This window comes from Panthera onca, chromosome C1, assembly GCF_046562875.1.
Source record: "Panthera onca isolate mPanOnc1 chromosome C1, mPanOnc1 haplotype 2, whole genome shotgun sequence".
In the NCBI taxonomy this organism is placed as follows: Eukaryota; Metazoa; Chordata; class Mammalia; order Carnivora; family Felidae; genus Panthera; species Panthera onca.
Genome location: NC_138346.1, coordinates 90,304,161 through 90,325,687, shown reverse-complemented (window position 1 = coordinate 90,325,687; position 21,527 = coordinate 90,304,161). Strand labels below are relative to the sequence as shown.

At 33.0% G+C, this 21,527-nt stretch overlaps 1 protein-coding gene and 1 long non-coding RNA gene across 4 annotated transcripts in view; one reads left to right on the top strand and one right to left on the bottom strand.

Moving 5' to 3' along the window:
• LOC132673490 (uncharacterized) overlaps positions 1-15,157 on the top strand; it is a 44,673-nt gene extending 29,516 nt beyond the window's left edge. Inside the window, exons 2-3 of the long non-coding RNA XR_013557323.2 lie at positions 12,128-12,203; positions 14,361-15,157. This is a non-coding gene — a long non-coding RNA (uncharacterized LOC132673490). The remainder of the gene's footprint in view (positions 1-12,127; positions 12,204-14,360) is intronic.
• The window catches only part of LRP1B (LDL receptor related protein 1B), a 1,899,539-nt gene continuing 1,880,305 nt past the window's right edge, over positions 2,294-21,527 (bottom strand). The window contains exons 88-92 of one of the 3 annotated variants that reach the window (XM_078451331.2): positions 17,136-17,212; positions 9,901-9,991; positions 8,655-8,799; positions 5,670-5,768; positions 2,294-4,209 (exon numbers count right to left, since the gene is read on the bottom strand). In XM_078451331.2, the coding sequence (XP_078307457.2) occupies positions 4,069-4,209; positions 5,670-5,768; positions 8,655-8,799; positions 9,901-9,991; positions 17,136-17,212 (553 nt within the window). In that variant the 3' untranslated portion in view covers positions 2,294-4,068. The remainder of the gene's footprint in view (positions 4,210-5,669; positions 5,769-8,654; positions 8,800-9,900; positions 9,992-17,135; positions 17,213-21,527) is intronic. The other 2 variants (XM_078451333.2, XM_078451332.2) reach the window with 2 other exon arrangements.

Sequence of the window (21,527 nt, the reverse complement as noted above, 5' to 3'; positions counted from 1 at the left end):
TTTTGGATATGTTAAGTTAGCAATGGAATTGGTAGCAGAAGTGGAAAATTAACTATTTTCTGGCTCTTTTTGTTTTTCTCACATTCAAAATACATAGAACAAAATCATTTTTTTTTTTTTTTGCTGTATTACCCAGTAGTCAGCTTCACAAAAAGTGCTTGAGTGTCTCCTTTTCTTATAAGTTATAATTTAAGGATTTCTATTTAAACAATGACTCTAATTTACATTAAATTATATCATCTAATATTGAGAAAATTTTTCATTAAATAAGCTGATGAGAATTGGAATGTGGCGTAAGATGAAAAATACAGCTTTCAAAAAGTGGTCAGTTAATATTTTGCTCAACTCTGCGGGATTCTTTGTCTCTTAATTTAAGTAAAACTGCGTGAAAGAGTTGACTCTGTAAATAGTAGTAGTATTCTTAGAGAGGAATCAGATTTTATATCCAGAGTAGCTATGTGAAGATATGGACACAAGAAAGGATAAAGAAAAATAAGCAGTGTATTTTTTCTATTCCCTTCATCACATGTAGCAATTTTTCCTGTTAGGGTTTGGAAATTGTGGATATTTTGCATATTATAGTTCACTTATGGTAGCTATAACATACATTGAATATTGAACTTCATATATGAGTCATCATAAAAATAGAAAGTAACATTCCTACAAAAAAAGTACAAGCTTAAATCTCAACCTCAAGAACCAACAAAACAAGCATATAATCAAGCACAAAACAAAACAATCATAAATGACATTAAATGGCCACAAATAAAAGTTACATAAACTAAAATGGCCCAATTTACACAAAATTGTAAAAGTTTCCAAGTGAAACTTTTGTCCCTTAGTGATTTTTTTTTTTTAAATGTACAGGCACTTTACTAATACCAAATTTCTGTAACTCATACATCATAAGCATTAAAGACTTAAAAACTTGGGAGTGCCATTATTTTGATGCTGAGGGTTAGCTGTTACAGCTGAGACTTTTTTAATAGTGGAAGGCAGAACATAGCTCTAGATCATCTGTTCTAAATAAAAGTGCAGTTTTGTTCCTCAGGAGAAGTTTGGCAAAGTCTGTAGGCATTTTGGTTGTTGCAACTTTGGGTGGTACTAGTAGCATCTAATGGACAGAAGGCAGAGTCCTGCTAACTATCCAACCTTGTAAAGGACAACAGAGAATCAACTGGCCCCAAACATCAAGAGGTTTAAAACCCCTACTTTGGATGAATAATCATTTGGGTAGGAAGGAGAATTTACAATGAAGCACCCATTTTTAGAAAATATGTTCCATCAGAGCTCAAAGGTATATTTTAGGAAGCATTTTGGTGATGGCATTTATAAAGTATGGTCACTGTGGAGGAGAATTATACACCTGAATTTCTTGCATAAGAAACTTGAAACAGAAAGAGCTAGAGCTATATAAATAAATTTAAGTAGTTGAAAAAATATCTTTGTCCTGTAAGGACTGAAGGCAAAGTAACGGCAGAAAGAAAGACAATGAACTCTGATGCAGACTTGAATGAACTAACATGGGATGGTGAAGCATAATGTGGACATAACGACCTATGTAGATGGAATGTAGGGGTTAAAAAGTATCCTGAGCTCTCTCAACTGTGGCTTGCATCAATGTCCTAGTGAGAAAACAGGTCATTGTGCCAGATTCTGAGTGTCGGTTTGTTGGCTGTGTATCATATATGATTTGCTAGATATTTATACCACTATTAATTGTATTAAGATCACTTCAGTCTATAGGTTCTGTTTCTTTCAAATAATAATTTCAGTTACATTTATAAAGCTCTGATACAAAAAGCCCCTTTAGATAATATAACTAACATAACTCAGTGATAGCTTCAGTAAATCAGACCCACCTATATGTACTTCTCCATTCCGATACTCCAGGTAGGCATAGCAGTAACCATTCAAACACAAAACAATGCCTAACTAGCATCTAATGGAATCTGAGTTTTGCACAAAGTACACTTTTTGAGAATGGGAAGGGCAGAAGAGTTTTGGCTTATTTCAATACAATTGTCACACTACTGGATAAAAAACCTACCTCTCTTTCTATTGCAATACAAGAGTCTGCAATAAGCAATGTAAGATGGAGGGGAAATATAAAGTAAGGAAAATGTTTCTGCTTCAAGAAGAGAGAAAATACTTTCTCTGTTGTGCTTTTATAAGTGATGTAATGAAATCAATCCTACCCCAGAAAGTATGTTCTAAGGATGTAACGAAATTATGTCTCATGTTTACTGAAATAGTTTCCTAAGAATATTACACTGCACAAAGAAAGGACTTTTCTTTTAAAAATTACCCAACACAAGCACTTAAATATGTAGAATTTCATTTAAATAAGTCAGTCAACAATTTTTTATAAAGTATTTAACACTTCATTGTAGAAACATAGGCAAAATGACTATTATAACCAAAATGAAAAATACTGTTCAATTTAAAAAATGTACTTAAACAAGAACCTGAAAAAGTTTATGATATGCATAACATCGTTCAAGCAAAATTGCACTAGTATTACATAAATCAATAGTTTATAAAGGCCTCAATATGGCAAAGTTTAGAAATAGGTAGTATGCATGCACATAGTACAACAAAAAGTCTCTTTATAAAACAGCAGGTTTTTTTAATGCTTGTACAAAGGGATAAAGAGCAACCACAAACATATTTCATCTGTTAGGTTAATACATTATGACAGCTAAAAGTCAGTCATGTCTATCAGAGGAACAAAAAGCCCTCCATACCTTGTGAATAAATCTTTTGTGCCTTTAAAGATATCTGTATAAAAATGCTATCCTTTTTATACAACTTAAATAAATTGTACTTGTTTCAATCAAAATTTGAAAACAAATAAACCAAAGAGTGAATGGGGTCCATGTGTTTTGCATAAACCAAAGAAACCGGAGTACCAGAGTAACTGGTCAGCATTTCTACTCTCCACCTTTGAGTTGGGGTAGATAAGTTTTCTTCTATAACTTGGAAAGTCCTTTAAGAATACATTTTGAATAGGGCAAGTGATGGGTTAGCCATATTGTGTATTGAAAATATTTCCCAAGTACTCTACATGGCAATGGCTGTTTTGCCGTTCCTTTTGACCTAGCAAAGAGAATGCATTCACATAATTGAAATTCTGTCATCAATTTGTGTGCTTATATATTATTGTTCAGTGTTCTGTGTGGTAGGGGGTTGGGTTAATCTTCCACAAAATGCACATGACTGGGAAGAACTTCCTAAGGCATGCGTAGCCAATGCCCTGTTGTGCTCTCTGCTGGCTGTTGACCTCAGGACTGAGGGAGAACAAAAGGTCTTATCCCATAGCAGGTGTGGTCTTTCCGCTTCTGATTATATTTTTTGCTATGTTCTACCACCTAAATATAACTATTGTTTACAGGGTGTATATGTTTAGTATATCACATAGAGTACACTAAATTTTGGCAAATGTAGTCGTATGTATCCATGCACATTATTAATTTTATATGTTTTTAAAAGTTTTTCCTCAAAATTCTCATCTATCATGTGGCAATCTAAGGCTAATTTCAAAGCAGGTGATGCTGGACTTGTGAGGGCTGGATATTTTCAGCAGTCTGAATCAATCTAAATGGGCACAAAGAAGAGAGTTGACCATTCAATCATTCTTCCATCAATTTAAATGGAAAAATAAAATGACATTGTTTTACAGCTTCCAGATCATACAGTGAAAAAGTGCAGAGATTCTCTTTGTTGATTAAGTAGAACCAAAAAAGTTCATACAAAATAGATTGCTCATATTCACACTACAAAGGAATATGTTGTTTTTAATTTTAACAAATTCAAAGGTGAATCATATCAGCAGCATTGTTGTAAATTGTATTGTAGTGCAGTTCTTTTTCATAAAAATACCATACAAATGGTCAATCAACAGTCATCAGCAAAAAACAAAACCCAGAAAACTCAGAAAACAATTAACCAGGAAAAAGATAAAGAAAGAGGTAATGCTGATGCCAAAACAAGTAAAATACTATTGGAACATACAAAAGTCATCCTTATATTTTATACATTTATACAGCATATAAAAGGTATAGCTGATTATGCCACTGTCTCTCTTATCCCAATTTCTATTTTCTTTGGAAGCAGTTCTTTCCTTTCATCAACACTTCCTAAGGAGTTTCGACAGTTTTGCCCATCCATATATAATTTTGCATACACTGGATTGGAGTAATTTGTTGGCTGAAGGAGAGAAAAAAGAGATAAATACAACTTTATTATCAGTTTTGAACACATTAGTTATTTTCTAGGATATTTGTCTTTTAATGTTAACAACATTTATAGGAAATACATTTAATTTGCTAAATAGTAATTATATAAATGTAATTTAAATTCTGTTGACAGGCTTTAGTTGACTTCTGCATGGTGTCAGATTAAAACATAATTGTACGTTTTTCAGGTAACTTGGGAATCTAAGTGGAGCTTTGACATGATAGTAAAAGCCCAAGGATATCTTTGTGATAACAATATTCACTGAGACTTATTTAAAAGTGTAAAACATTAGACTAAATCATCTCATTTCCAGTCAATGTGTTTGTCCCCTTATTGCCATAGCAGCAGCAGGAAATATGTGTTTACAGAAAGTCATCTAATTGCTTGAGGCTTATAATTTTCCACTATGAAGTCAAAAATAGGAAACAAAGAAAATAACAGTAAAGTATATTGGTGGAATAGACTTTAAAATAAAGACAATATTTTTGCTTCAGACAACCTATATGTATTTATCACAGGAAGTATTTTGGATTCTTTCAAGGAATTGTGAAGTCCACAGTCTTCTTAATTTTCATAGATAGAGCACTGTGAAGTGGAATTGAGACATGCAGAAGTGATCTCTTTCAGTTGAAAAACATGCAATGTTCATGATTTTATGAGTTGAAACTTAACCCAAGAATTCATTGCCTAGTCTTTGTTTAGTTTTGTTTCGTCTTCCTAAAAGCAGAACACTAAATCTTAGTTATGAACAAGAAATATATAATCTTTGAGTCATGCGAATGAGACAAACATGATAAAGAATGAGAATGGACAACAGCTGATGGGAGAGAGGTTCAAGGGAGAACATATGTATCCCTAGGAATCTTGATACCCCTATTTTATCCCTCTTTCATCCACCATGCACCATGCAACTGTAGACTGAGTACCTTCCTCTAAAAACTTGTTACTCAATTAAAAAAAAATGTTTAAGAAGGGTTTCATTAGACCATTTCTAATTTCTCAATATGACACCACATTTTGTAATATATTTTTATTTAATTGGATATCAAACTTGTATCCACTCAAGAAAACATCTTAATAGGAGGCAAATCAAATCAAACATGAATTTCAGTTTAAATTATTTAAATTTCTGACTAGAGATTTCTAAGAATAGCCAATACTCATTTTTATTGTTAAAGTGCTGTGACATTTTCAAAATCAGCAGAAGAGGTATTTCTACTTAATAGCTTGTCTAAAATGATAACATGTCTTATATATGATCTTGCATAGGCAAGACATAAAACATAAGTCCTGATTTTAATGCTGTTTTGAAACCTCTTGTTAATTAAAACTCAATTAAAGACAGCCCTTATCTAAGTCTAGCCATCATCTTTCATTGTGAGGGGTTCTGTGATGGAATGGATATGGAATAATGAACTTTCTTCTCTCACCCCAGCAGTAAGTGGTCCTTTCAAATCAGAGTTTAGGTAGATGGGCGGCGCTGTGTGTGGAAGCTTGAAAGCGCTGGACCCTCCCCCTATGTACCTGGCCTGTATGTAAACAGAGAATTTTAGTTTCTGATCTAATATCATGGAATGATTTTCATTAACATAAACTCATATTAAGTCATAAAAATAGTATAAAAAAATCATTAGCCCTGGGGCATGAACAGTGCATGCAGAGTAACTTTAATAGATTAAGAAAAAACAATATTGGATCTGTGCTTCACAAGTAGACATTTCTATTATGTGCAGCTTACTGATAGACATGCCATGCATCTAGAGACCTCCATTCATTTCTATTTATTTAACTTCATCCTTCCCAAGTAAATTGTATCTTTGCTAACAGCTCTGTGAAAAAAACCACAAGCATCCCTCACTTAAAGTTTTGTCTCTTTGAAGAGTTTTGACAGTAGCCCATTCTTAAGACTTAAATCTCTGACTGCTTCTATTTGAAGATTCATCACCACTGTATATTTAAAAAAATTAAAAAATTAAAAATTTGGTATTTAAAAAAAATCTGTTTTGGAAATCTGACTTTCCAGATGGATTACTATTTATACTAGTTCACTGAGTCTTCATGCAAAAATACTGACTTTAGAGTTTTCTGGGTCTAAGGGCAGAATTAGCCAATCTGGTAACACTCATATTCAGGATAGAGTATTCATTAGTGGCCCAAAATGGGGAAAAGTACTGGATGAAAAGTTGAAGAGCATACAAATATTAATGAATATACATACTCTAAAGTACGTTAAAGGTGAATTGAAAAAAAATTAACTATCAACTCTTAACATTGAATAATCACAAAGTTTGGAGAAGGGCAAGGGTCTCAGAGAAAGATTTTAAGTATAAAATTAGGTCAATATTGCCTCTTTATTTTCCTCTATAAAGATCTCATTTTTATAAAAATATTGAAAATAAGTAAGATTTGAGATGAATTAGTAAATACTAATTTCACTTTTTTTTGTAATTTTCAAACTATTCTCTAATTGCCTCCATAGGCAAATCTTTTTATTAACTTTATTTACTATTTCAGTTATTTTGATTAGAAGGTATGATTGAAATATAAATTTTATCCATTTTGAAAATAATGAAAATGACTGTTCTATAAAATCGTCTTTATGTGTTAACACAATTTTTATGGGATCACGTCATGACTCTACCAAACCACTGTGACACAGCAAATACTCTATGAAAAACATTTGATCATTAAGGTTGCTTTGGTGTGGCCTTCTGCTTTCCAAAAGTGTTTATACCTAATAGGACTAGCTGTGTTTATTGCAGTTACTTCTTAGGCAACAACTCATATTTACGTTTCAAAAATCAGAAGCTAACTAGACTCAGCCATTTAAGTCACATTAAGGTAATTTTGGTCAATCAGTCAGCAAATTGGTAAATAAATATTTAGTGTAAATAAATATTTACTGAGTGTTATGTGCAAAGTACATTAAAAGTATATTTGAGGGGCACTGAAGCATAGTTTTTATCTTCCTAGAGTAAATGTGGAAAAATTTTTAAATGGAGTACTGAAAAGCTATTTTCTTTCTCCAAAATTTACCTAATTCTATCACCAGAAATAAAAATTATGGGGAAAATGAGAACTCTCCTTCTTATGAAAACTACATAAAGTAGGTCCTTATCAGTTAATATTATACTTAAACTGTACTTTTTTCCTAAGAAAAATTCAAAGAATATGAGAATTCTATTATTTAAGATGTCTTTCTTCTTCATAGAAAAAGTATCAAATTCTAATGTGCATAAAGTATATAGACTTTTAATTTTAAGTAGAAAACACTGACACTTAGGTTTCCAGGATTTATTTCATGATTTAAAATGTAGGAGTTAGTTAATGAATTAATAATTAATGTAAATTTATTTCTAATTAGGAAAAAAATCACTACAATAGCCTCTGATAGTGTAAAAATTTATACATGCAATAATAATTGATTCCTTTTCAGAGAAACAAATGTTTGACCATCATTTTCAGGCTTAGAGAGTGTGGCCATAGATTCAGAACTAGCTTGAATGAATGGGACGGTAATTCAACATCTTTGGGAACAGCTCTTGCTATGAGTGCAAAACCATTTGGACATAGATTGTTCAATTTGATTATTTACAATATAAAGGTACCTTTTGGACAAAGCACTTGTAAAATATCAGAAAATAAATAAGTATCCAATAAATGAATGAATAAGCTAAGGAAAATCATTCTATAATAAGCAAAATGATGCTCTTAATTCATAATAAAATATTCTATAATTATCATGCAAAATATGAAGATAATACAGCATAGTGAATCTTAGCAAGTTTACTTTATCTGGAGAATTGCATCATTTATCTATTTCTCTTAAAAAGTGCTAATCTGAGCATACAATAACAGAAACTTTACCCAAAAAAGGCAGATTTTTAGACTATGTGTATCACAACATTACCCAAATTAATAGGAGGGCTATTCTAGTGCATAGAAAAAATATTTTTGAAAAGTAATTTGATTACAAGCAAATTCAAGGACACAGCTTAGTTGAATCAATGAAGCACTACTGGAAATAAAATACTTATTGTGACAATGAAGTACTGCACTCTTCTTATTATTAAAAAATAAATCAGACAGTATTTTTCTACTACGCTGTATATACAGATGTGCTAGCATCTCAACATATTTGAATAAGACATTATTTTAAGTAAATTATACTTATATAAATGAAATGAATGAATAAATACATATTTTCCAAAACATGTTATCTTAACTTCATGCTTCAGGTGAATGCAGTCCTTAATTTTATTTTTTCTTTAAAAGAGACTATAACATTCAATGCATCCTAAAGTTCTTTACTATAACTTCAGATAAAAGAAATGCTGATAAAATTAAGGACTGTATTACAGATAAGCAACTCAAGAATGTTAATGCTTACTGTCCACCGTCTTAAAACATATTACCTTTGTTGCATCTACCATAAACCCAGGATCTAAAAGACCTCCATCGTTGTGATCATGATCCACCTCATACATGTTATAAGATGGATTGCCAATTTCTACATTGATTCCTCCATTGATAATAGGCTGTCTTCTAATAGTTTTTGTCCTAGAATATGTGAACATTAAGTTGTCTCAGTATTACGATCATGATACATAAAACTATCATATTTGTAGGTTTACTGTCTTATTTTAATATAAATCACAGAAAGTTAATAAATAAAGTGCAGTTAAATGATATTTTCAAGTCATGGAAGGACAAAAAAATGTCTAAATGTGATTAAGTTTTTTCCCAAAAGTAGACTTAACAATAAAAAATGCACTTGGAACATATTCCTCCTAAATAGCTAATACATTAGTTGAAATTGAATATTCACTAGTTAATAATTAAAAAAAATTTAATGTTTACTTATTTTTGAGAGAGAGAGAGACAGAACACGAGTGGGGGAGGGGCAGAGAGCGAGAGAGACACAGAATCAGAAGCAGACTCCAGGCTCTGAGCTGTCAGCACAGAACCCAGTGCAGGGCTCAAACTCAGGAGTTGTGAGATCAAGACCTGAGCTGAAGTTGGATGTTCAACCAACTGAGCCATCCAGGGGCCCTCTTAATAATTTTTTAAATTAAATTTTACCCTTTATTTCTGAAAACCATGACTAACAAATAGTGATAAAGAATCTTTGAAATAGATTGTTTTCAATACCCAGGTCATCCTTGGTTCTGGATAATAACTCTATAGACAACCTACTGCTTCCAGATCTTTATAATTGCCTGTTCAAATAATGGAAAAATTATACTTCCAGGAATATATAAAATAAATACAGAATTTGTGAATTTAATGCACAATTTGTGATATACAACACATATTCAGTATCATTGTATTGACATTACTAATCCTACACATTAAGATAATAGGATACACTTCAGAGACTCTTGATGTTTCATGGAAAAACTACCACAAATGTAAAATTCTACTGAAATTTTAATTAATATGTCCCCTTGTTAGTTTTGTTAGAGTATATAAATGGAGCCATTCCATCAACATAACAAGGGAGAAGAGCTGTCTGAATTTTACTCACGATAAAATGGTTTGAAAACAAGATTTTGCAGTTGGAATAACTAATGTTTTTAAGAATTAAAAGGAAAACATTCCTACATTTCTGTAACTGTGTGTGTAATTTATTTACTGACTGTCTAAATGATTGAATCTTACCTTCTTTTTCTTTTACAAAGCACTAAACCAATTACTAAGGTTGTTATCAAAGTCACCAGGAGGACAAGAGGCACAATGATGGCAATGCTTCCTATTAAAAAAAAAAAAAATGAATAGGAGAACACATAAATAAAGTGAATTAAAGATTTATATAACTGAACACCTTATTACACTAAATCATTTGACCACTGATGTAATGAAAGTAAAGCTCAGGCCAAACATCTATATTCCTAATTCATAACTATGTTAGTGAAAAATCACTCTTGTATTAAATACTGATTTGCTGGAAATGTTTCTTTAGATATCTTTCATTTATGTGTTGCTGTTAAATACCTTGAGGTTTAGAAATACTGTTATCTTTGTCAGGCAGAGTCTGATTCTCACTATACACATTTACTTGCAATGATAGAAGTAAATACATGCTGGTAACTTCTTGTAAATCAGTGGTGACTGAACACAAATTTATACAATTCCACTGGCCATAATCCCACCTTTACTGTTGTTCCTTTAGCTATAAATACTCTCTCTCAATGAGTACATGTGCCTAGTGTATCTAGGCATCTGATGGCAGCCTAGTCAAATGGAAGGTCATCAGCATTGGATTCAGATGGACATAGGCTTAAATATCAGTTTCACAACATAGATTGAGACCTTGGATAGGTTATTTAAAACTTGAGGCTCATGCTCCTCATCAATAAAACAGACAAGAAGACCTACTACACAGGCCTGTTAGCTTGATTCAACAAAATGCGGGGCGGGGTGGGGGGGGGGAGAGGAAGAGCAAAAGGGATTGTTTTCTTAGGTTCTAGCCCCAGAATAGTTTCAGCAAAGTAGATCTGAGAAGTTGGTTTTGTTATAAATGTCCATTTTCACCTTTTTTTCCCCATGTATTTTAAAAAATGATCTTAGGTTCTATCACCTATCTTCAAAATGGAATAAAATATCTATGGAATAGATCTTCAAGAGTGGTCAGAGCAACTGGGTCTTAGTTTTTATGCATCTGAACATAGGGGAGAAACAAAATTGAGAACCTCTGCCCTCCTTTTCTAGCTTGGCAACAATAGCAACCTTTTTCTCCCACCCCCCTCCCACCAAGAGAGGGAGGAGACAATACCCCTTTGCTGATAACATGATCCATAGGAAGACACACCTATAGTTATGTAACTTATGCAGGAAGAAACTTGAATGTGAGGTTTGCTTAATAACAGGAGTATGAAGTTGCTCTATCAAGCACCTAATGTTAACTTTTCCAACAAATATCTTGAGACAAAGGCTTTGTCTATTTAGAATAGCATCTGGTTGATTCAGTAGAGTCATGTGGAAACTAAAACAAATGAAACCCCAAACTAATTGAAATTTAATGCGGGGATCTCGAATGGCTCAAGAATGAAACATTAGGAATTATTAAATATATTAATCTCCCTCTGCACATACATGGGCATGTAAAATACTGTGGCAGAAATGAATGGTAATGTTTAGCACAATAAGCAGCTGCTTAGGGACAATAGAACAGTAAGATCAGTTTTGATAACTCTAGACAGAAGATATCTATGTGAAAAATAGTCCATCCTGGAGATCGCTTACCAAGATACCAGAAAGTCTTTATTAAGGAAATCTCATGTGTAACATAATCCAATTTGGAACTTTAAACATCATTTGTTTAAAATAACCAAATAACTACATCTTCCATGCAAGAAAAAAAATATGACTTGCCTTATGTAGTCTGTTCCTAAAGTGTAAAATTCATTTTATTATTTCATATTCTTACCAAACTATACTACTTAGTGAGTTTGGTATTATATTACCATCTTGGTTTTGGGAAAGTGAACTTTATATGAATGTGTAATTTATTAGTAATTAATGAAAGTAGAGAATCTGGCACCTTGGATAGTAATTAACATTTATTCACAAGTTTTAAATACCAGTGAACAGCTTGGTCTCTTCATAAACTCTGACTTCAACTGACTGATCATGACTTTATAAATATCCTTACTTCATTATCCTTCTTTTTTGTTTTTTGCTAAAATATCTGGTAAATTGGTAGATGTTAAATACTTACCAATCCTGGTTTTAAGGTACATAAAGTTACTTCCCCTCACTGCAATTGCATATTATTATAAGATGTATTTGTTGTATATAGTTTAATTCCCATATAAGGTAGATATGCTGTTATACATACATGCTCAAAAACTTACCAACCTTTTTCTTTTTCTTTCTCCCATCACAGATGGCAGTTCCAGTTGCTTACATTGCAGCACTCTGTTTAAGAGTCTAGACTTCTAAAGTTTATACAACCAATTAAGGTAACTGCAATAATGCTTAGTGTAGCCAATAACTAATTCAGGGTGGCAGTTGGGCAAGTTTTAAAAATTTGGTTTCATAAAATTTTATATTGGAGGGAATCATTGTCAACAACATATACTTTTAGAATTATAAGACAGATATTTATCAAAGTAATTTTTTTTCCAAAGTAGAATATATAGAAGTAAATATATTGTAACATATATCAATCAAGGTCTTTTGCAGGTGATTTTTTTAGCAGTAAGTTATTGGTGGATTGTTCTAAACTGATTTTTTTTTAAAAAGCACATTCTGTACTTATTAAAGATGGAGATGATATCTCAACATCTCAATAACCTTCTCACATAGAACAAACCTTCCTTTGCAACACTGTTCTGAAGCCTCTTTAGGTAACACCTCCCCATTAGAAAGGACTATATTATCAAATTGTTCTATTGAAGAGACCTTCTCCTGGGGATAGCACAGCAGTTGAGAGAATAGACTCCGGAGCCAGGCTATCTTTGTCTAAACCTCAGATTAGCAATATATCCTTTGGCAAATTAGTTATCTTTGTCTCAGTTCACACATCCATAAAATGAGTGTCATCATTAATATTACGTCATAGTAATGTAAATAGGATTGACCATCATACAGGAAGTATGACACACATGTTTATTAAATAATTAAAAATAGTGTTGCCACTCTGCTTGAGTTGGGGAAGGTGGTGAGTTCACTTTGGGACATGTTGAGTTTGAGATTCCCATGGAATACAGATGATACAGACATTGCCATGGATATAGACATGGATATTGCAATTGTGCAGTGGGATCTATGTCTCGAACTCAGGAGACAAACCAGGATTGAGAACAGAAATGTAGGGGTAGTCAACATAGAGTTGGTAAGTGAGGTTGAGGAATTATGAATCACCGTGGAGGGTGTGTATAGTGGGAAGTGGAGAATGAGTTATCCAGAAGAAATAGAGAAAGAGTATCTCACAAAGAAGACAGAATTGCTTCAAGAGAGGTAAGAAGGGAGCCAGAATAATTCAGTGTCCTGGAAGTCAGAGGAAAAGGACCTTTTGTTTATTGGTAGAAAGGTATAAATATTAAACATATAATTACAGTTGACCTCTTTTGACTTGTTGCTATATATTCTGCTTTTAAATGGATGTTTACACATATCCATAAATGTGAAAGTGGATATGTTTTTGTGAGTAGGATATTTTCTCTTTGGCACTGGGATAAACTAATATTAACAGTCATAAAGAAAATATCTTCCCTTTGTATCACTGTCCCTCTTGTCCCCTTGATGCCAGCACACTGGTCTTTCAATCCCTTGGACATCTTTAACTCTTTCCTGTTCCAGGGTTTTTGTACCTCCTGCCCTTGTGTTTGAAATAGCCTCTTAGCCTCTTCTCTTTTTAATCCTTCAAATCTCAGTTTACATACCATCACCTCAGAGAAATCACTCCTGACCTCAGTTCTCCTCTGCCATTCTCTATTTTTGCTTCACTTTTGCTTCCTTCACAGGACCAACAAAAACTTACAATTATCTTATAAATCTGCATGCTCACTTGTTTGCTTCCTTGTTTTATTGCTGTTTACCTTTCTAGAACCTCAGTTTCACAGAAGAGGCAGTCTGTCTCACTCACTGACTTGTGGCTGGGATCTAATTCAGTACTTGACACTTAGTTGAGGCTTGATAAATATGCCTTGGGAGAATTAGGACAAAGCCATTATTTTGTTGCATTTTTCAGTTATCTCTCTAAATTTACAAAGTTTTGGGTCCTTGGTATAGCATAATTTTTTTTTTTTCTATTTTGAAACAGGATGGTATAAAAGAGATAAGGGCGAGATAGGAAAAAAGGAAACACAGACCCCTAACAGATATCACTTCTCTGTTGTCACTGTATTAAAATACAGCATCTGAATATTACTGCCTCATAAATGCTGAGTATATTTTTATCCTCCTTAATTTTAGCAAATATGAACAGCATAATTCAAACATTGAGCATTCACTCCCTTAAAACCTTAGGTAAAATTGAAATAGAAGTATACAAGGAATATTTTATCATGTTTAATTTTAAACTCTTCAAAACAACTTCAGAAGAGTCAGACTAGCTTTTTTAAGTGGAACCTCAGCAGAATATTCTAGGATAATAGATCTGTTTAACTCCACAGGCTGATTTTTAGAATCTTTAAACAGCAACAGCCAGAAAACATCAGTATGACTACTCCAAGATGATTAAGAAATCTGTGCATCAATTGGAAAGGTGAATCTCCTTGCCAGTTGACAGTCATCAGGCCAACAGAAGCCGTGTATTCTTTATTATTCCAAGGTCTGATAGTTAAGGAATGCTTCACTCTTAGTGGAAATACAGATCTGAAAACACACTGCTAAAGTATCTATCTTTTCCTATTGGGTGGATGACTTCTCTCCAAGTTTGGGGAACATTTGACAACCATTCAAAACCACAGGGCTTTAACAGAGAATAAAAATAATCCTCTTACCTCAGGTGGGATCAGTTTACTTTTTTTCCTTCTTCCAGAGTTATTGAGGCAAGTTTCGCTAAGCATAAATGTCTGATGATAAGTACCTTTTAATAGTGTCATTATGTGGTCAACTTTGCTCAAATTTAGGAAAATTTGACATTTACAGAGCTAATAGCCCTTTCAATGTGCATTGATACTTCTATTAAATTTAACGACTTTAAATCAGTGATGGAAGGAAGAACGTTAGAAACTTTGGAAAAAGGGCTACAAATACTTGCAACTTCTTCTTTTTGATAGTCCCTTCTCAGAACTGTTGCATGCAATGAAAGGCATCAGCCTTATAAGGGAGCTTTATGGCCATGCAAATAATTGGAGATAGCACCCTCCAATAAAAACATCTGGCATTCCCTCCTCCAATCCACCTTCCAAACACCAAGCTTTCCCTTGTGGATGGAACTTATGCCAAATTAAAAAAATTCAATTGACATACTACTCTTTTTCCTTCTTTCTTTTCAGAGTTTATCAATAAAGTTGTTTTTTACTCTGTTAAGGCTATGTATCTCATTTATCTAACTGAGAAATCACCATAAACAAAAGGTTAAAATAACTTGTCTTCAAAATTCTCAACTTATAAATTCAGTGTGTTCTATAGGTTAGTAGCTCGAAATGTACTTTTCGCTAAAAAACAATGCTATTAATGATTGCTGAGTTTTGTAACTGGTTTACAAAATCATATATAAATTAGTATGGCTCCAGAACTATTATTTGTAATATGGGTATAAGCCCTACATCCTGGGAAGAGAGAAAAGGAAGTATTTCTTTCCCTCTCCTTTTTCAATATCAAATTAGGCAAGGCATATTCGTGTCCTCTACTAACTTTTATGAACCAGTTTCTCAAATTCCAGTACTCTATTCCTACAGTAATGTCCCCATAGATTTCTTAATGCCCTGACCTTCCCTTTCTCTTCCCTTCTCCTTCTTTGTCTTCCTTTCCCTTTCCCTCCTTTCCTTTCCCTAAGGAGAACACACAAATTCCAGGGTAAACCCCTAATAATACTATATGACCAATGATTACTCATCTCTGCAAATTCAAATATTCATGTCTAGGCTATTTATTCTAGACCTATTTGACATTTTTCAAAGATGCTCATGTCTATTTGACCAAATTAATTTCTAAATGGTGGAAATTTGGACAGTTTTGCTTAGAGAATTTCAAGCAGTGATAGAGAAACTATCTGGGGGCAGTTGGAACAAACAAGTAGATCAGCAAACACTAGGATCCTACATCTAGGATATAAAAATTGCATACTTTTGCCTCTGGTAGTTCCTTGCCTTTTTTACAAACTCCATAGTATGTTTTTTGTTTTCAAGAAAGTTTTTTCAGGGGTACCTGGGTGGCTCAGTCAGTTAAGTGTCTGACTTGGGCCTGGGTCACGATCTCATGGTTTGTGGATTCAAGCCCCGCGTAGGGCTCTGTGCTGACAGCTCAGAGCATGGAGGATGCTTTGGATTCTGTGTCTCCCTCTCTCTCTGCCCCTCCCCTCCTCATGCTTTGTCTCTCTCTATCTCTGAAGAATAAATAAACGTTGAAAAAAATTTTTAAAAAAATGAAGTTTTTTTTTTTCACCAGCAGTGACGGACTAGAGACAAAAATGCTGAAGTAAGCATTTGTCAATCAGGGATATAATTTTTCTTCTTCAAGAATATATTTACCCACTTGATAGATATTACATATTTCAAAAGTGCTTCACTCATAATAAAATTAGTGACAATATGTGTAAATTGGGAAACTTTCATTTTGAAAATTTTCATAAAATTGTTTAAAGTTGTTAAAAATACATGCGTAGACACACAAATGATGATGTAGATGGACTTTCATATCAGTGACCTGCCCTAAGACTATAACTGCACAAAAAAAGGATTTGAAAAATGTTAAACTACATTTTAATACACTTCAAAACCAATACTTTAAAGATAAGCAATAAATCAACCCATGATCCTTATTAAGATTTTCTTGTTAATATACTTTTCTTTAAGACTCACCAGTCACGTATGCTCTCCAAAAACATACTGAAATGCATTTCAAGAAAATATACTTTGCTCTAATTAAAACATGGAATTGCTTTTTTTTTCCTGGAGCATTCTCATATCCACTGTGATATTTGAAGCCTTAGTACACTGACGTTTCCCATTTCCCAAGAAAAACTTATGCTAGGTTTGCAGATGTGCATTCTGAAACCTGCCAAAGTTTGAACTCTTTCTACCTGAAAGAACACGTAAATGCTCGATCTTGTCACCATGTGAGCTCAGTGCTCTATCCTTCCCAAAACACCTGGATTGCAATATATCTCCTGAAAAATTCCTTGAAGGAGAAATTCCAAGACTCAAGTCCCCCAGTAATGGCATAAGAGAATGATTTCTGTACCATGTAGAACATTCATCATGTTAAGCTGAGGAACTTACTTGTGTTAATATTATCAGACTTGCTGCTCTTTGGGGCTGGTCTCTCACATTGTGTGCCTGACCAGTTGGTGGAGCATCTAGAAAAATAAAAAAAATAAAAAAAGAAGAAGAAGAAAAATTGGTTCATAACAAAACTCACAAGTCTGCTAATGTACTAACTTCCAACAAAATGAACTAGAGGAGCCAGCCATCACAGATTCGTAAATACTAGGTCGAGATTTCTGCTAATGTCCTGTGTATTGCCAATATGCTGAGGGTAACTTCAACTGTACTTCACTTGTTGAAATACTTTAAAAATTTTAGGTTTATAGTCATTTTTCTTTATGTCAAATCATCAATTTAGCATATTTTATAGAAAAACTGAAATCTTAAGAATTGGGAATTCATTTAAAAAGTACCGAAAATTATAAGTAACCACCATAAAAACTGAGTTTGCCCTTCAAGCAAATCCATCTTTATTAAGTTTCTGGGATTTTTTTTTTTTTTTTCTGGCTTGCTCTATGTCCAAAGTGTAACTAAACACAAAACAGCAAATGGTCATCTGTCTCAGTTCAAGCTACATAATTTTTACTTTTCTAATCACGGATAGGGAAATAACAGTGTTTTCCCACTTAAAATCAGACTCCTATTAGTATGGAAACAAGAGAATGTGCCCAGGATTTTCATGGGAGATTGTCTTCCCATTTCCCCTTAGAGGTACCATGACTCTGTGATAAGAGTACAGCAGAGGATGAAAATAATAGATCTGATTAAAATCCTTTACTTAAACATAAATCACAGCCATATAATAGCTGGTTGCATCAAAATAAATGCTGGAATGGATTTAGCTATGTTTAAATAATGCCTATTGGCTAACACAAGATGCCTCTGTGCATCTGTCAGAGGAAATCCACAGAGAAACCATTTAATTGGCTTCAGTTCTTACCTAAAATGACTGTCAAATACTACCATATTAAGAATAGTTGCACACAATAAAAGAACAGCTTCCAGAACCATTCCAAGTAGATCTTTCTGGGCATGGTGGCCAGACTAAATAACTGCAATTTCAAGGTTTCTGCCAATTCTGTCATAGCCAATTCAGATAGCTGAAGCTGTTTTTGGAACTAGGCTTCAATGATGCCATGTGAATTATCTGGGATATTTATGAAGAAAGTATTGGCTCTCCTAAAACATGGGAAAAATCTCATAAAATCATTACTAAAAAATTCAAATTGTGAAAAAAATTTGTTTCATTAAAACATCAATGCCAGCATAATTGACGATAATGTTACAACTCAAGAATATAGTTATTTGATTAATAATGATATTGTAAAAGTATGAGTATGGAGTATGGTTTAAATGAAAAATAATATATTAGTATTAGGTCATCATTCATGCATCATCTTTTTGTTTACATTCTTTATAAAAAGCTTACATACATATTTCCTGTACACATTTACTATATACCATAATGCAATAAATCATTAAAATAGATAAATAAGGTTTAGGGCCAGGTCAATGACTGTCTACATTCCTGAATTGAGGTAATGGAATGAGCGCCTTTTCACGTAATTATAATAAAGTGAACAATGAATAAAGCTGTTGATTTTTAAAAATCATTTATTTTCCTCTTCAGTTGTGGTTTTGCAGATGAATGACCTAGAAAATTGTTCCAATTCTTTACAGTTTTTAATTCTTGACACAACCCACAGATAATTTGGAATAAGGTATTTAGAATGAATTTGTAAACACATCAGAATGAATTCTCATCACTGCAAAAAAAATTTTTTTTTAATGTAACTTTACGTTTGTCAAATCTTCCTGAAGATGCTTCATACTCCAATGGGGGGGGGGGGTGGGGTGGGGAGAAAACCAATACCAATTGCTTAATAATTTCATTATATAGCTGATGTATAAAAGGTTATTTTTGCCCAATTACATTGAATTACAAATTAAAATATAAAAATTTGCTCTTTACATTACCTCTTTTGGTAACTAAGCTGAACCAAAAGAAAACAAACCTAAATCAGGACTGATGTTAAATAAGAGGAATGACCTGAGATATATTTTGTTATGTTACGATATATATCTTTGTTATGATAAGAACCTCTGGGCTCATCATTACACTGAGATGCTTGGAAGTTAAAAAAAAAAAAAAAAAAAAAGGAATTGCTCAGGAATGGAAGGATTAAATACTAATTGACCAGACTGTGTTCTGATATGAACGTCATGTATTTCAAGTACTTTAGGAAGTTATGAAAAATATCCCTTTAGAACTCCAAAGGAGTAAAGAGAGATTTTTAAACAAGATAAATATAGTGTGATTCTTAATTCTAAACTGAAATCATTTAGGTAGGACAGGTGGTATTTGTTAACAGTATTGATTAATTACCTATTTTATCCATAGCTTGGAATCCAGTAATTATTATGGATAAAAGAAATCACCTGCTCATGGTAATAAAGCTTTTCTGTTTTAAACTATGGAAGCACGATTAAATTCCTAATCTTCAGGGAATATTTTACTTATTACATACTGGAAATAACTCTCAGAGACTGTGCTGGAGAAATAATTAATTTTAACTGTTATACATCTTAATCAGATGATGATCACCTTGCAATTTTCCCTATACTCCTTATAAAACAATGTTTTATGGCCAAAGATAAAATATGTTCTACTGTTCTACATTTGTTCCCATTTCAAAAAATAATCTCTTTTGAGATATTACATAGAAATCATTACTCTTGTTGCCTACATTACACAATGACTACTTAAGGCATTTGCTGCTCCACGAGTTCTTCTTCCAGTGGTTGATTTAAGACCAAGTATTTTTACCATCTTTACAGAAATTCATAAATCTTCATACTGTGAGCAGACTACAATAATCAAAGCCATTAATGGCAGAGCATTTAGGAATCGGAATGTCTGAGGATCATCAAAATTTCCTGTCCAATTCCTCACTGAATCATTTGCATTATCATGCTGACTATAATATCTTTGGCATCTTTTTTTCATTTTTCCTCAAGCAAAATCCACAGTCCATGTCCTGGTCATCTTTAATCTATACTGTTGCAATCCACTGCTCCCTGCTAATCATTCTCAGACAATTGTATTCAAGTTAGTCCTTCATGGCCCTCCCTATATAATATATATCTATATCTATATCTAGATAGATAGATATATATCGATAGATATCGATATCTATCTAGATAGATATATAGATATAGATGTAGATAGATGTAGATTATAATCTATAAATTATATGTAGATATCTATATCTATATCTATATATCTATATCTATATCTATATATTTCTTACCAGCACAAACGCCTGTATATTGTATATCATTCCTTTACACTTATTCTATAATTGTTTCCTACTATCCTTAACCTTAGGACAATAAAAATTAGCTTCCTTTTCTTGTGTTTGTCTCCATGGTGGTCTGAATTATTTAACTATTTAAACACTTTGGTGAATTAAAAAAAATTAATGCTTATTTATTTTTGAGACAGAGACAGATCATGAGTGGGGGAGGCGTAGAGAGAGAGAGGGAGACACAGAATCCAAAGCAGCCTTCAGGCTCTAAGCTGTTAGCACAGAGCCTGACACAGGGCTCGAACTCACAAGCCGTAAGATCATGACATGAGCTGAAGATGGATGCTTAACTGACTGAGCCATCCAGGCGCCCTGACATTTTGGCAAATTTTAACTAGTATTGTTGGGACATGGATATAGAGAAGAAGGTAGAGAGAGATTTATTTAAACTATCATTTATCCTTCTTTCTTCACAACATCATATAAAGATATTACTCCTGGAAGTTTTTAATCTTTTTATTTTTTTGCATTGTGATAAGTGTACTCTTCGATCCCAATCCCCTATTTCCTCTATCCCCTTACCTACCTCCCCTGTGGTAATCATCAGTTTGTTCTCTATAGTTAAGGGCCTGTTTCTTGGTTTGTCTCTTTCTCTCCTTTTTTCCTTTGCTCATCTGTTTTTTTCTTAAATTTCCCATATGAATGAGATGATACTGTATTTGTCTTTCTCTGATCCTCTTCTCTTAGCATTATACTCTGTATTTCTATTTTGTTGCAAATGGCAAGATTCTTTTTTATGGCTCCTAACAATTTCTTGAAGTCAATAGCTGCCTGGTAAAGCGTTATAGATTTCACTTTGTTTTTGACTTCTTCCCTTCTCTCTAAGGCTATTGACATTAAAAAGAAAGATAATTAACTGCTGCATTCTTTTCTTAATCTTATTCTTCCACTTTCATTATACCTATATGTATACAATAGACTTAATTACAACATATTTTATATTTCATTTATTTTATATATGTATATATATGTGTGTGTGTGTGTATATATATTTACACACACACACATATATATATTTATACACACACACACAGTGGAG